Below are 12,768 nucleotides of genomic sequence, written 5' to 3' on the forward strand. Positions count from 1 at the left end.
TTTAATTGAAATTTTTGCCACACTGCGAAAGTGGAACGCTAGAAAATGGCGTCACTTTTTTGTGGTGGCCGCCATGGTTCATCGATTTATAAGACGTTATCACGTCAAAAATGTATGTAGTTACACTTAATTGTTAAAAAAAGAGCTAAGAAACTGTTTAATTTAATTTTATAATATCTTCGTACAAAAGCGAAAGGTGAATTGAGATTAAAATCATTTAAAAAAGGTGAAATTCCAAATCTCATTAACTAACCTCTAAATGCGATGGATTCCTTAAGATGCTAACTCGTATTTTCTTCCCATCAATGTCCAACTCTTCGGCAGCATCTTGAGTAAGCAGTAAACAAAAATAGAATTTTACAAAGAACAAAGAGTATAATGAAATAATTAAAAATTTAGAAAACTTTTCACTCTTGGTCCGCAAACTATATAAAGGAAAAACTTACGGAAATGACTAACAACATCGCTCATTGCATTCACACCATCGGCAAACTCCGATTCGCCTTTGAATTTGCGAAAAACTTTTGCCGGTCTTAGATTCAACATCGTTGTCAGTAAATTTCCCCGACCACGATGTGGCATACCCACAACGATGTGCTGCAACTTCTCTGTGGATTTGAAATTTTATTAACATCGAGATGGAAGAAAAATAACAAAAACAAATATAAACTCACCTTCAACACCACTCGCAAATAACTGCCAAAAGAAAGCCAAAAGGCTCTCGGCACCTTCGCCACCATACCGTTTGACGGTGGGAAACTTTGCTGCCAGAAAGTTGTCCCATGCCTGAGATTTGATAAGAAGTTCTGCAATTTTTCTTCGCCCATCCGTGCTGACATTTTGTTTTCTTAGTTTTTCGAAATTCTCTGCCAGCCATTCGCGTTCTTCTTGATTCTTAATTTATTTTATTCAGATAGCAGCAAAGGAAACCAGGAAAAAAAAACAAAAAAAAAAAAGCATCAAAGATTGAAAGGAGGTGATTTAACATTTTAAGGACATCACATACTTCAATGTAAGCAAACTCAACACTAGCTCCAGCATTACAATAAATATCGTTAAGGATTTTTTGAATCTCTCCTACGGTGGTAGTAGATTCAATGTCTGAGACATTCAATATTCCCCGCGGTGTTATTCTGTCGTCAGATCTAAGTCCATAGTACTCCGGTGTTAGTTCATCGAATGAACTTTTTTAAAGAGAAGACTTAAGGCTGTTTACATTCTTCTTACTCCAAGTAAAAGAGTATAGACAGAAAATTACCTTGAATTTGGTTTGAAGGCCACAGGATTTATTGATGCCAATTTGTGTCCATGCTTCCTGTAAGCTTCTACCCAACGGAAGACGTTAGGCTGCGAATTTCTCGATTGAAGGATATCCTCTGATACTGTAAGGAAGGTATTAAGGATTAAATAAATTGCTGGGAAAGAGCACGCTGCTAATCTAATATCTTATGAGTTATACAGATAGTTTGCGTCGAAAATAAATTCTTCTTTATTTTGCTAAATTGACCGAATGTAATCACTTTGGTGGTGCTATCGTAGTTGTGTGATACAAGAAGCGTGCAAAAAGTAAATATTGCAGAATAATATTGCCCCCAGGGTGTGATTTTATTAGAAAAGTTTATCAGCTCTCATAAATGTATGTATTTCTGACAAAATTCTTGATAAATCAGTATAATTAATTCATTTATTACTTGCTTGATGGTGGGTGGTGTCCGAAACCAAAGTTAATATAAATATTCAGACAAGCAAACAATTTGTGATTCCAAGAAAATGTTTTAGTGGGTTTGTAGGGAAATTTAAGATAATTATTAGTTGCCTTAGTTGGTTGGAAATAGATTCGTAGCAGATAATTAAGTGTATCGATTCAAATCAACTGACCAAGATAAAATTGTATAAATAATACTTTTTAATATAAATTTAGTGAATAGAAAGAGTGAAAATACTTTCAAGAATCAAGAGCATCCATCAAATTCTTTAACAGAAGTCATGAATTAAAAAACAGAATCCTTTGCACTTAGAAGCTGGCTTCACCCAAAACCACCTGTAGATTTGTCGTCCTAATTGAAGTAAATGACCTCACATGAATATAACAACATTCAGCATATCTAATTCTCCAAGTTATCCAATTATCAGTTTGAACCTTAGAATCAAGTTAATACCTGTAATATTAAGCAACTTCAAGCTGACTTTATTCTAAAGAAATTCCTGCACAGTAATGATCATTATCTTCAACAACGGTAACAACAACATCTACTTCCATCAGAAATAAAAAATTGGAAACAAATCATGGCGATTTCCAAGAAAGGTGTTAGGAACATGGTCTAAATCTTAACTACCAACGGTAACTTTTTGTAAATTCGAGACCCATATCCGCAAGTTATTTGAATGAAACAAACAAGAAATGGAGTTTCCGGATCAACTCATCGAACTTGGAGGTATTGTGTCTTAGGCAAATAGGTGGACATAGCATTCGTTTTGCTAGAAACTGTAGAGGTGTATAAGTATGTACTTCATTGAAACTCACAAATGGAACTAGATTGTTATCCAAACACAAATTCCAGATATCTAGGAATCGCTTTCAAAATACTATTGAGATTCAATCTGGCGGTCGATTCTGGTTTTGTGAAAATAAATAAATCGAAAAGATTTGCACTTTTTGACTCTTTAAAGCGGTATTCGCTCGCTGGAAAACAAATTTAATGTTCCGGCAGCAGTGTTGCAATTAAATGGCTAGGTGGTTAGACGTCAATAAAAAATTCATTTCGTGTTTTAATTTACAGAACAAAAATCGTTTAGACCAAATAAATGAACAAAATATTTAATCGATTCACTGGAATAGCCCCCATCCAAGTAAGTGTTGAAGAAATCAAATTTGGAATCATTGCATATTAATGTACCCTTTGGAGAAAAGAAGAACTGGACTGCTTTAGCCAAATATTCTCAATATAAAAGTAGCTCCTTAGACAGTCATTAGCTAATGCTACTGAATACCAGTGTAGTATGAAGGAACTCCAACTTTTTGGATGGATAAATCTGAGAATCTTCATCGCAATTTTTTCTTCTAACAGCGGCAGAAACACTATAACAACCAAAGAGTTAATCGACTTTTTTTTTAAATAAAATGCGATGCCAAATTCTTGATAACGCAATGATTGAAATTTGTTCACTGGAGCCTAAACTATGAATTGCTTTGTCTGATCAATTTTCAATTCCTGTTAAACTAAGTTTTCATTTGAATTTTTTTCTCTAGCCATTTACAAAAAATAAGCTACAATTAATGGAAAAAGAAAAAACTTAAAAAAGTGATTTTTAAAAAAGTCTCCACTGGCCTCATCAAACCGGAAGTGCACTTCTGAAACTTTAAATTGAAATACAAAATGACTGGGTTAAGCATTTAATTAGCTACAATTTTGGGCATTAAAAAAATATTAATTTTCCTACTTTCGTCCGCTAACTTCAGTCTTATTTTAGCGGAATTTTGAATAACAAAAAAACTGTTCAAGCTACAAAAACCAAGTTAATGTAATTGAAAAGCATTTAAAAAGCTACAAATTTGGAGATCAACTAAACTTATTAATTTCAATCATTTCAGATTTTGTCCGCTAACTTCAGACTTATTTTAGCGGAGAATTCAATAATTCAAAAACTATGCGAGCTACAAATTTTTGGTTTGCGCAACAAATTAGCATTTAATTAGCTACAATTAATGAGATAAATTTTATTTGATTCCGCCACAAAGTGTCCGCCAAAGTAAGGGACGTGTTAAATTATACAGTCAAATAAGGTGAAATAAGGGGTAAACCTCGGAATGAATGCTAATAGAAATTTTTTTTGCTCAATATCTTTTTTTTGGCATTCTATAACATACCTCAAAAGTCTAGAAAAATCTCATGTCCGCAGGTCGCGATTTTAAAGGTCAAAGCGCGAAATGGAGATTTTCAAAATTAGCAATAATAGACAATGGTACTATATACACATGTGATAATGACTTCGAGGTATTTTTTACTTGCTCTATAGGGCGAGTATTGGTTTCGTGTCGAAAAAAAAATTTGAGGTTTTAATCAAAACCAACATTACGATGATGGAGAATTCCAAAAAAGTGGGTCTCGCAATTCCGTCCGTGCGTCTGTGCGGTTGTGCGTCCATCTGTACACATTTCCACAGCCTAAACGGGTGGACGGATTTTCTTCAAATTTCGTAGAGATGATTTTTATGGAATTTTGTAAGTTGTTTTTTTTTTTGTTTTTTTTATATCTCGCTTAGAAAGTGTACCTCCCATACAAATTTTTCAATTCAAACCAAATAACTCGAAAACGGCTCTTACGATTTTGATTAAACTTTGCAGACGTAATATTCAAAGCGGTTGCAACAAAACTGCATTTTTAGTTTTCTCAAAAAAGTCAAAAAAGTGTACCTCCCATAGGTACAAATGTTTCAAATTATACCAAATAACTCGAAAATGGCTCTAACGATTTTGATTAAACTTTACAAACGTAATATTCAAAGCAATAGCAATAAAACTGCATCTTTATTTTTTTTTTTTTAAAGTTAAATAAAAAAACCTTTTATTTTTCATTTAACAAAAAAGGGAAAATTTTGGGATATGCACTAAAAAACATTCTGGTAAAATCTTGGAATTAGTGCTAATAGGCTAATTTTTTTTTGTTTATATCTTTGTTTGGATATTCTATGACTTATGTCAGAAATCTAAAAAAATCTCATGTCCCTTATTTGATTAAAATAAATTTCCCTATTGAGCCAAATTTCGTGAATGTAGCTTCATTAGTTTTATAAATAAAAGCATTTTTTCTTCGCTAAAACACAGGAAACTGGAAAGTATAATTTTGATTCCTGAGTTGCTTATCCAAATCCAAATAAGAAATTTGTTTTAGCATGAAACGAAGAATTATATTGCTTCAAGAAATGATAAAATTTTAACAATACGAAGATCGTGCAAAACAGTAAAAAAAGAGGCAAGATAAACACGAAAATTATGAGGTGATAATAATTATATTTTCGCAAAATGATAAAATAACTAAATAAATGCAAAGTGAACAAAATGCATTTGTTTGCATTGTGTTTAAAATGGGAAAATAATATTGTTGAAATGAAAAATTACAAAAAATAAATAATTGTACATACATACACATATACACAGAGAAAAATATGACCCGCTAAAAACTAACAGATTGCCATATTGTTTTACCGTCCATACATTTCATAAGGAAATCTTATTAAAATCAACGATTAATAAGGTTTTTTTAAGGAGATTTCTTATTATTTTTATAGAGAAAATCTTATTAAAATTTGACTGAAAAGTTGATTTTTTTTGCAACTTAGCACTAGAACAAAAATCGTGATCAATATTTTCATGGCAGGTTGGTTCAGGTGGTAAGGTGGGCGACTAATGATTTGAAGTCTCCAGTTCGATTCCCAGCCTGGTCATGCTTTTTTTTTATTTTTTTGCAGATTTTAAAACAATAAGGAAAACCCGATTGTTTTAATAAGGTTTCCTTCTTGGATGAAAACCATAGAGAAATCTTATTGTTTTTGTTCTATTTTATGTGGTCTATTTTTCTCTGTGTACATTATCCATTACTAATTATAATTTTTTTGACAAAATATTGTTAGATTTGCTTATCCTTATAATATTTCTTTTATAATTGATTTAGATATCAACGCAATCTTTGAGAGGTACAAGGCCATAGAAATTATCCCAACGTAACTCACTTTAAGTGAAATTAAATTTTAAATATTTATCACTAGTGGCATCACTCGAAATAAAAAATGATAAACAAATAAATAGAGGATAGAAATAGAAATAGAGGATAGAGCCCATCAAAAATATATATTAGTGATAACTATTTTTATATGAACTAGTTTATGAACTTAAGTATCTACCATCTACCTACATATAGTTTTTTTATGATTTCTTCAAACCTTTTTCCATTTTTTCTTTTTTATCATGAATTACCTTAGTGATTAACGTCATGCAAAACATTGAAGATTTAAATACTCATCACTCTCTCAATAAATAAACAACTGATAATAGCGTTCTTGGGTGTACCTCTCCGCGAACTCATATAATCTTTCGTTGGTTGAATGTAAACGCATTGAAATAAATAGATTGTATACTTATAATAATGTAGATTATCTTTTTTATCTTAATAAGTACAATTAAACTTATTTTTTTTTTAGATTAAGGCATCTCCTTAACATTACATAATATTAGTTGTTGACTCTCAGTAGGTATTTTATCCTTTTATTTTTTACCTTTGAAAACCCTTTTCGGCTTAGGTTTATTTCCATAAACACCTTTAACTGTGTGATAATTTTGGTATTTCGTAAATGACAAGCCCCCTTTTTGAGAAGCTACTTGCTTGAGTACTGCGAACTTAAACATTTCAAGTATTTTTTTCTTTTAAAAAAATTCTTTATTAATAAAAACAATCAATGTTCTAGTTCAAGTTAAACAACAACAGCCGAGCCACAAAAAATACTAAATTGAAAAATTAATTCTTTTTGATAAGTAGCTGATATTCTTATGGAGAAATGCTCTCACATTCTCATTTTGTAAACATTATGAAGAGATAAAGAATCGTAAATAGCGTTGCCACCCCAAAGATATTTGTAGTGTAACATTGTCATAAGCATGTTTTATTTCCAAACTTGTAAAAAAAAACTGACAAAAATATAGTTAAACACGCATGATATTTTTAATACACCATTCGCAAATGGTTTTTTTCATCCGAATGAACCTAAACTTTATGTAAAAGTGGAAAACATTTGTTGGAAAGTTAAGATAAAGAAAAGTTTTGTGTCGCTTCGGTAACGCTGGTCATATTTGATAAGCAAAGAGAATACTATCACATATGTTATGTATGTATAAGAATATTGTTCGTGACAAGTGATCCCACTTTAATAAACATTTGATTTAAAATTAAGTTAAATTGTTTATTATATCCGGCAAAAGAGTAAGATAAATGGAGTAGGGGCTGAAAAATAACATTAAGAAAATTGGTCTTCGGCTTATCAATAGTTGTTCGATGTGCTGGGAAAATTGTGCTGCTTCTTTTATTGTTTCGTTTGTTTATTTTCAATTTTAAACTCAAATAATATGTTTTCAAAGATAAATTCAAGATTAGATTAGATTATTAGGATACAGTTTTATTCATTTGTTAATGTTTAACTACTAAATATTTGTTTCTATATGTTAAAGAATGGCATTTTTCATGAGCGCAAAGAATGCAAAGAAACAAGGTAGAGAATATTGTTTTCTTCGTGCCTTAAGAAAATGGTGGTACAAATCTTCAAAAAAGAAAAAAAAAACCCTCACTAATATAAACAGAGTAGGGAAGCCAAAATTCTAGGTTAACTTGTAATTTTAATAGAATTGTTTACTTTTAATGGTCGACAATACTTCAATTTCGAAACAAGTGAAAAAAGTTAAAATTTCTGTAAATAATGACAAAATTTTAATATTTCATAAAATTTCTTATAGAAATGAAAATATTTCAGAAATTTTTTAAGGGTTTTTCTTCTAAGTCTGTTTTTGCAGACTTGCTCTTGTAGTTCAAAGAACCTTTATGTTAGCCAACTACAGAAAATAATGCTCTTGGATAAGTTATCAGAAGAGAGGAACAAAATTGAATAAACAAATTACATTCCGGCAATGTTTTGAAAAAATTTAAATAAATTTTATAAAAATTAGAAATATCTGTCTGTAAATTTTGAATAAAATTAGTTTGACCATACAACCGTTAATGTCGACGGATATGACAGCTATTTTTTCCGTCGCACCTGTCAGACTTCGTTTGATCCATTGCTTGTTTGTCGGTTCTCATAACGTGTGTATCAGTTGATAGCTTCAACGTAATGCAAGCGACGGATTCTATGGGTTGGCCCCCTTAAATTTACGCAACCTTGACTTATTGTGTTCTTACAAGAAATACTTTACCTGGAATCTGGTTTATTTGTGTCTATGTCTACTCATTTCTGAAACGAGTATCTAACACAATATTTTTTGGTAGCAATCAAGAAAAACTATTTTACACATCATCGCCGTAAAGTAAAATTGTTCTAAGTCACAAAAGCGACAATTTTCTGCTCGTTTGCCATTCAAGTTATGTTTTTTATAAGGTTTGTTCTTTTCTCTTGAATAAAATATACAAGTTACCTCATTAGTAGGTGCATACTATTTTTAAATATTTTTTAAAACTAAAAATACAAAATTGGACATAGAACAATTCCTAATTCCTATACAAATATGTTTTTTCCTTAAATAAAAAGTGGACTTAGAACAAAATATGATGGGACTTAGAACAATCAAGAATACTCGGGCTCATTTACAAAAGGCTACTTCCCTGTTTTTATTGTTCTATGTCCTATTAAATTATATTATCTGCGGAATGAAATTTTTTTTGATAAAAACGGTTTTCAAATTCGGAAAGAGCACCCTCAAATTAGTAAAACTCATTTTCTGTAAAAAGTAGATTAAGAACAATTTTTCTTTACGCCGACGATATGTACCTACATTGAAACAAATCAGTAGTAATTTTTGTACTCAATAGTTAGTAATGGGATACTTAGCAAGTTCATTTAAACTAAACAATCTACTAAATTTTCCATCTGTCTCTCTCCTTCCCAATCAATTAAATGTATCCACTTCATTAAATCAATGTGTTTAAAGGAAGGAAAAGGAATAAAAAAATGGACCTACACACAGAGCTGTGTAAAAGGACACAGAATAATTATGATGGGCTAGAAGGTGTGTTTTGTAGGGTCCCAAATGAGATTGATTAAAACTTTCAAAAAACCAGAAAAAGCATTGCCCCAATTTTCAAAAGTAAATATTCTGTCAAATATTTGCGGATACACTGTTCTAAAAACATTTACGAAATACGAAGAAGATGAATCATCATCATCCACTTCAGTCCTAAGCTCACCACCCTGCTGTGGGGGTACTAAGTATTTAATACTATTACTATGACTCAACTACATAATCAAATAAAATTGAACAAAAAATTTTTTAAAAATTTCATACAAAACACATCCATTCCGACAGGAATACTGTCGAAAAAAAAAACTAATATAAAATTTATAAATTCCCAAATCTCACTTCACCAAACACCAATACTAAATCAAAACATAAAATTGTTTGAATATTGGATACAGCCAGTCGTTAACTAAAAATGCACAAACAGAATGACTAAAAACTAATTCATTTCGTATTCGATTCGAACGAAATGCATAACAGGGGTGAATATGAATGTGCCCGTATTAAAATTGGTGTGAGTTGATGTCAATATTTTTGTTTGATGATGATGAATGAATTTAGTTATTAGCGGCATATTGGAAGGGTATTTCATCAATTTTATTTATTGATGAATTATTTAGATATTTTGTTGGCTAGTCATAAAATTTTCGGTAAATGAATAAATCAAATTTGTTTGAACATTCTTAATTCGAATACTATTGATTTACAGAAAAAATAGTTACCGTAACAAACGGATAAAAAATGGTTCTAAAGGCTCTTTTATTATTTCACCTCATTATGTAGTTATTTTCTCTTTTTCCAATACAATATTCCATTCTGTTTTCTTTTTGATATTCTTCAGGAAACAATTGGTATCTTTTCCACAAATAGAAATTTATAACAAAATAAATCCTTTTGAACTGTTTAGATATCTAAAAGGAAATCAGTTTTCCTTTTTTTTATTTTTTAGTCCTTTTTAATAGTCCTCTTTTTGATGCGGCTATGACGGACGTTACGAATATATTCATAAAGAAAATCCATCATCCATGAAGAAAATAATTTAAAATTCACCAGAGGGCAAAAAATGACGACCACCAGACATTTTGTGTGTGGTAGAATTAAATAAAACATTTAAAAAAAAGTATCAAACAAATGGTTTATTCCATTTCACAACCTCAAAATTTCGTTTAGATTAACATAATTTGCTTTTAGATTCATTGAATAAACAAAAGCAGAAGAAGAAGAGCGGGAGTATGTACTTTCTTTGTGCATAATTTTTATTAAATTTTGCATTTATGTTGTTTAAATTTATGCAAGGATTTGGGAATTTTCAAAACTTTGATAATTGTTAAGTGTTGTTTTTTTTTAACGAATAATAATAAAAAATTAGGAGGAATGATGTGCTAAATAGTTTATGATGATTTTTCATTGTCTACTAGACCATACGTTGAAGTAGAATTTTTGATCATAATTTTTTTTCATATTAGTTTCATGAGCATTAAATATAATTGAATTACTTTTCCTTACAGGGAAAGCATAGTGATTGAATGAAAATTGGAAAATAAAACTAAGGTAAGAAGTCATTAAATGAATAGAAAATACCTACATGTTTTGTGTATTGTAGACGTTGTGTTGCAAATTCGTTAAAATGATAATTTTTGTTTTCATAATCATCATATGGATCATGGTAAAATTTAATGTTTTAATGCTTAATATTATGCTCAAAATTAGAGAATGAAAAACAAAAAGTGCCTTGAAAGTAGTACAAATTTACAATTTTTGTTTTTTTTTTAGAAAAAGATGGATACCAAATGGATTTTTTTTGGAACAAATTATTTTAACACGTACTTTTTTGGGTTAAGGTAACCATCTTTTTTTAAAATGGCTGCTGTTGTTATTCAGGTTTTTAATTTTAAATTTAATATTAGGTGTCATAATATTTTTTCATTCTTTTTGATTTACATTTGAATGTTTTTTTTTTTGTATTCAAAATAAGATTTGTAACACAAAAATATTCGAAAACTGTGTATAGCTCAGGGCAATTAGTCAAAATATGGGCATGAAATCGCATTTTTCGCGGGACAAAATTTTTTTCATGGAATGTGTTCGGGTGGTTGTCCTTATCATAAAAGTCAATTTGTTGGGAAAATTGGAGGTTGGGAACAGCCGCCATCTTGGAAAAGAGATTGGTAGCGTTTTTATTGAATAGCTCCATTGTTATTCATTTTAACAGAAAATGACAAAGGTAGGACTTATTAACAATAAAATTATCTAAACAATGATATACAAAACAATTCCGTGAGTTGATTAAATAAAATTTTATAGTTGGTCAAAGTGCGGGTTTGTTTCGCAAGGTTGGGACAAAATGACATTTTTTCATATATCTGACGAACTTTTGATTTGTTTGGATAATTCTTCAAGAATGAATTATATTACTTATAATTACCTATAAAATGAGCCCACAATCGTTATTGTAACCATCGTATTGTAGAAGTAATCTAACTCCGAAACTCTCCATGTACTAGTCAAAAGTGAGAAAAAAGCTAGTTTTTTGCTAGTAGGCCGAGAAAATTTTAGGAGTAGAGGTATAACCAAAATATAAGTACGCAGTTTTGCTGCCATACTCGTGTTAATGTCGATTTCAAAGGTCTGACAACTCTAATTTTGGGCTTTATACGGTTTTTGGGGGGTTAAATAACGTAAGTTTTCCAGTTAACGTGAATGGGCTAAATTTATACTATTTGAAATTATAAATATACAAGCTGATGCTCTATTATTTTTCCTAAATCTGGACACCTTAATAGACCGAGAGCCAGCGACCTAAAGTTTGCAGGTAATTGCTTAGTATTCACCCCTATGAAATATGTTTAAGGACATCCCCAGGCATGTTACTGCAAAAAAAAAACTCTCGTGAGACGTGGCAAAAACGGTCTGCCAAGCACTTGAATGTGAAAAAAATTTTAAATTAAGAACTCGACCTTAAATCAAAAAAAAAATATTTAAAGAGAACAGCAACACTTACAAAACTAAACGATACCTTTTTTTAAAGGTAAAAAGTTATACTACTTTTTGGTTTTTATATAAATGTTTTTTGATGAATAGTTTTTGAAACAAAAAATTTCAAACACAAAATTTTGAAAAAAAATTCAAAAAAAGTTCAAACAGTTTTTTTTTTTTCATAAAATTTACCCAATCACGTATTATTTTTTTTTTGTTTTAATTTCTCTTATATATTTTGAGTCAAACACCGAAAATTAAAAGTCAAAATCTCTTTTACTTTTCGAGAAATCTGAAAATTACCAAACCTTCTATTTTTTCACCAACGCCAAAATTACGGCTATTAATTATGTCTTTCAGAAAGGAAGTAAGATGTTCACGGGTTTTATTGCAGGAATCGTTCAATGGGTTATAAAAAAGATAAAACCGTGGAGTGCTATTAAATGAGAGGGTGGGAACTGGAGATAGGGGTGCAAAAGCCCCCTTTTTGGTTTTTTCAATATATCTCGTAAACAAAGCATAATTTTGAGATATTGTTCTTAATAAATTTTGTAGAGAATAAAATTTCCTATAATAATAATGTTTTTTAAAAATTTATAAAAAAAATTTCCTTAACAAAACAGTCAAAACAAACAAAAAAAAAATCAAACAAAATCAATTTTTTTAGTTTTTTTACTTTTTTGGTTGTGTCTCTTATTTGGGCTGAGATAGACATTAACATTGCTCTAATAAAACATAGAAGATTAAATTTTCTTTGAAATGCTGGTCTCATCAAATTTTTTCATTGAAAATTAACCAAAATATGGCCATTTGAACATATCTTTTTTTCGCAGATTCAGTTTTTCTCAAGTAAAAAAGAAAAATTTGAGGGGAAAGTACTATAACTTAGCAACCAAGAATTGATAGCGGTTTTTTGTAGAAGGGTTAAATACAATCATTTTTTACTATGGGAGGGGGTGTCTATCTTCCCCCGTTTAGGCGGAAGGGGTTAATAAAAAAAAGAAAAATACTTAAAA

General features: G+C 30.2%; 1 protein-coding gene across 2 annotated transcripts in view; it reads right to left on the reverse strand.

The window, feature by feature from the left end:
• LOC129916162 (probable 2-oxoglutarate dehydrogenase E1 component DHKTD1 homolog, mitochondrial) overlaps positions 1 to 12,768 on the reverse strand; it is a 107,397-nt gene that overhangs the window by 14,187 nt on the left and 80,442 nt on the right. The window contains exons 1-6 of one of the 2 annotated variants that reach the window (XM_055995967.1): positions 6,274 to 6,504; positions 1,259 to 1,382; positions 1,007 to 1,184; positions 675 to 894; positions 447 to 608; positions 254 to 327 (exon numbers count right to left, since the gene is read on the reverse strand). In XM_055995967.1, the coding sequence (XP_055851942.1) occupies positions 254 to 327; positions 447 to 608; positions 675 to 894; positions 1,007 to 1,184; positions 1,259 to 1,382; positions 6,274 to 6,403 (888 nt within the window). In that variant the 5' untranslated portion in view covers positions 6,404 to 6,504. Of the gene's footprint in view, positions 1 to 253; positions 328 to 446; positions 609 to 674; positions 895 to 1,006; positions 1,185 to 1,258; positions 1,383 to 6,273; positions 6,505 to 12,768 lie in introns of those variants that run through there. The other variant, XM_055995968.1, reaches the window with a different exon arrangement.

The sequence above is a fragment of the Episyrphus balteatus genome, chromosome 3 (genome assembly GCF_945859705.1).
Source record: "Episyrphus balteatus chromosome 3, idEpiBalt1.1, whole genome shotgun sequence".
Taxonomy (NCBI): domain Eukaryota; kingdom Metazoa; phylum Arthropoda; class Insecta; order Diptera; family Syrphidae; genus Episyrphus; species Episyrphus balteatus.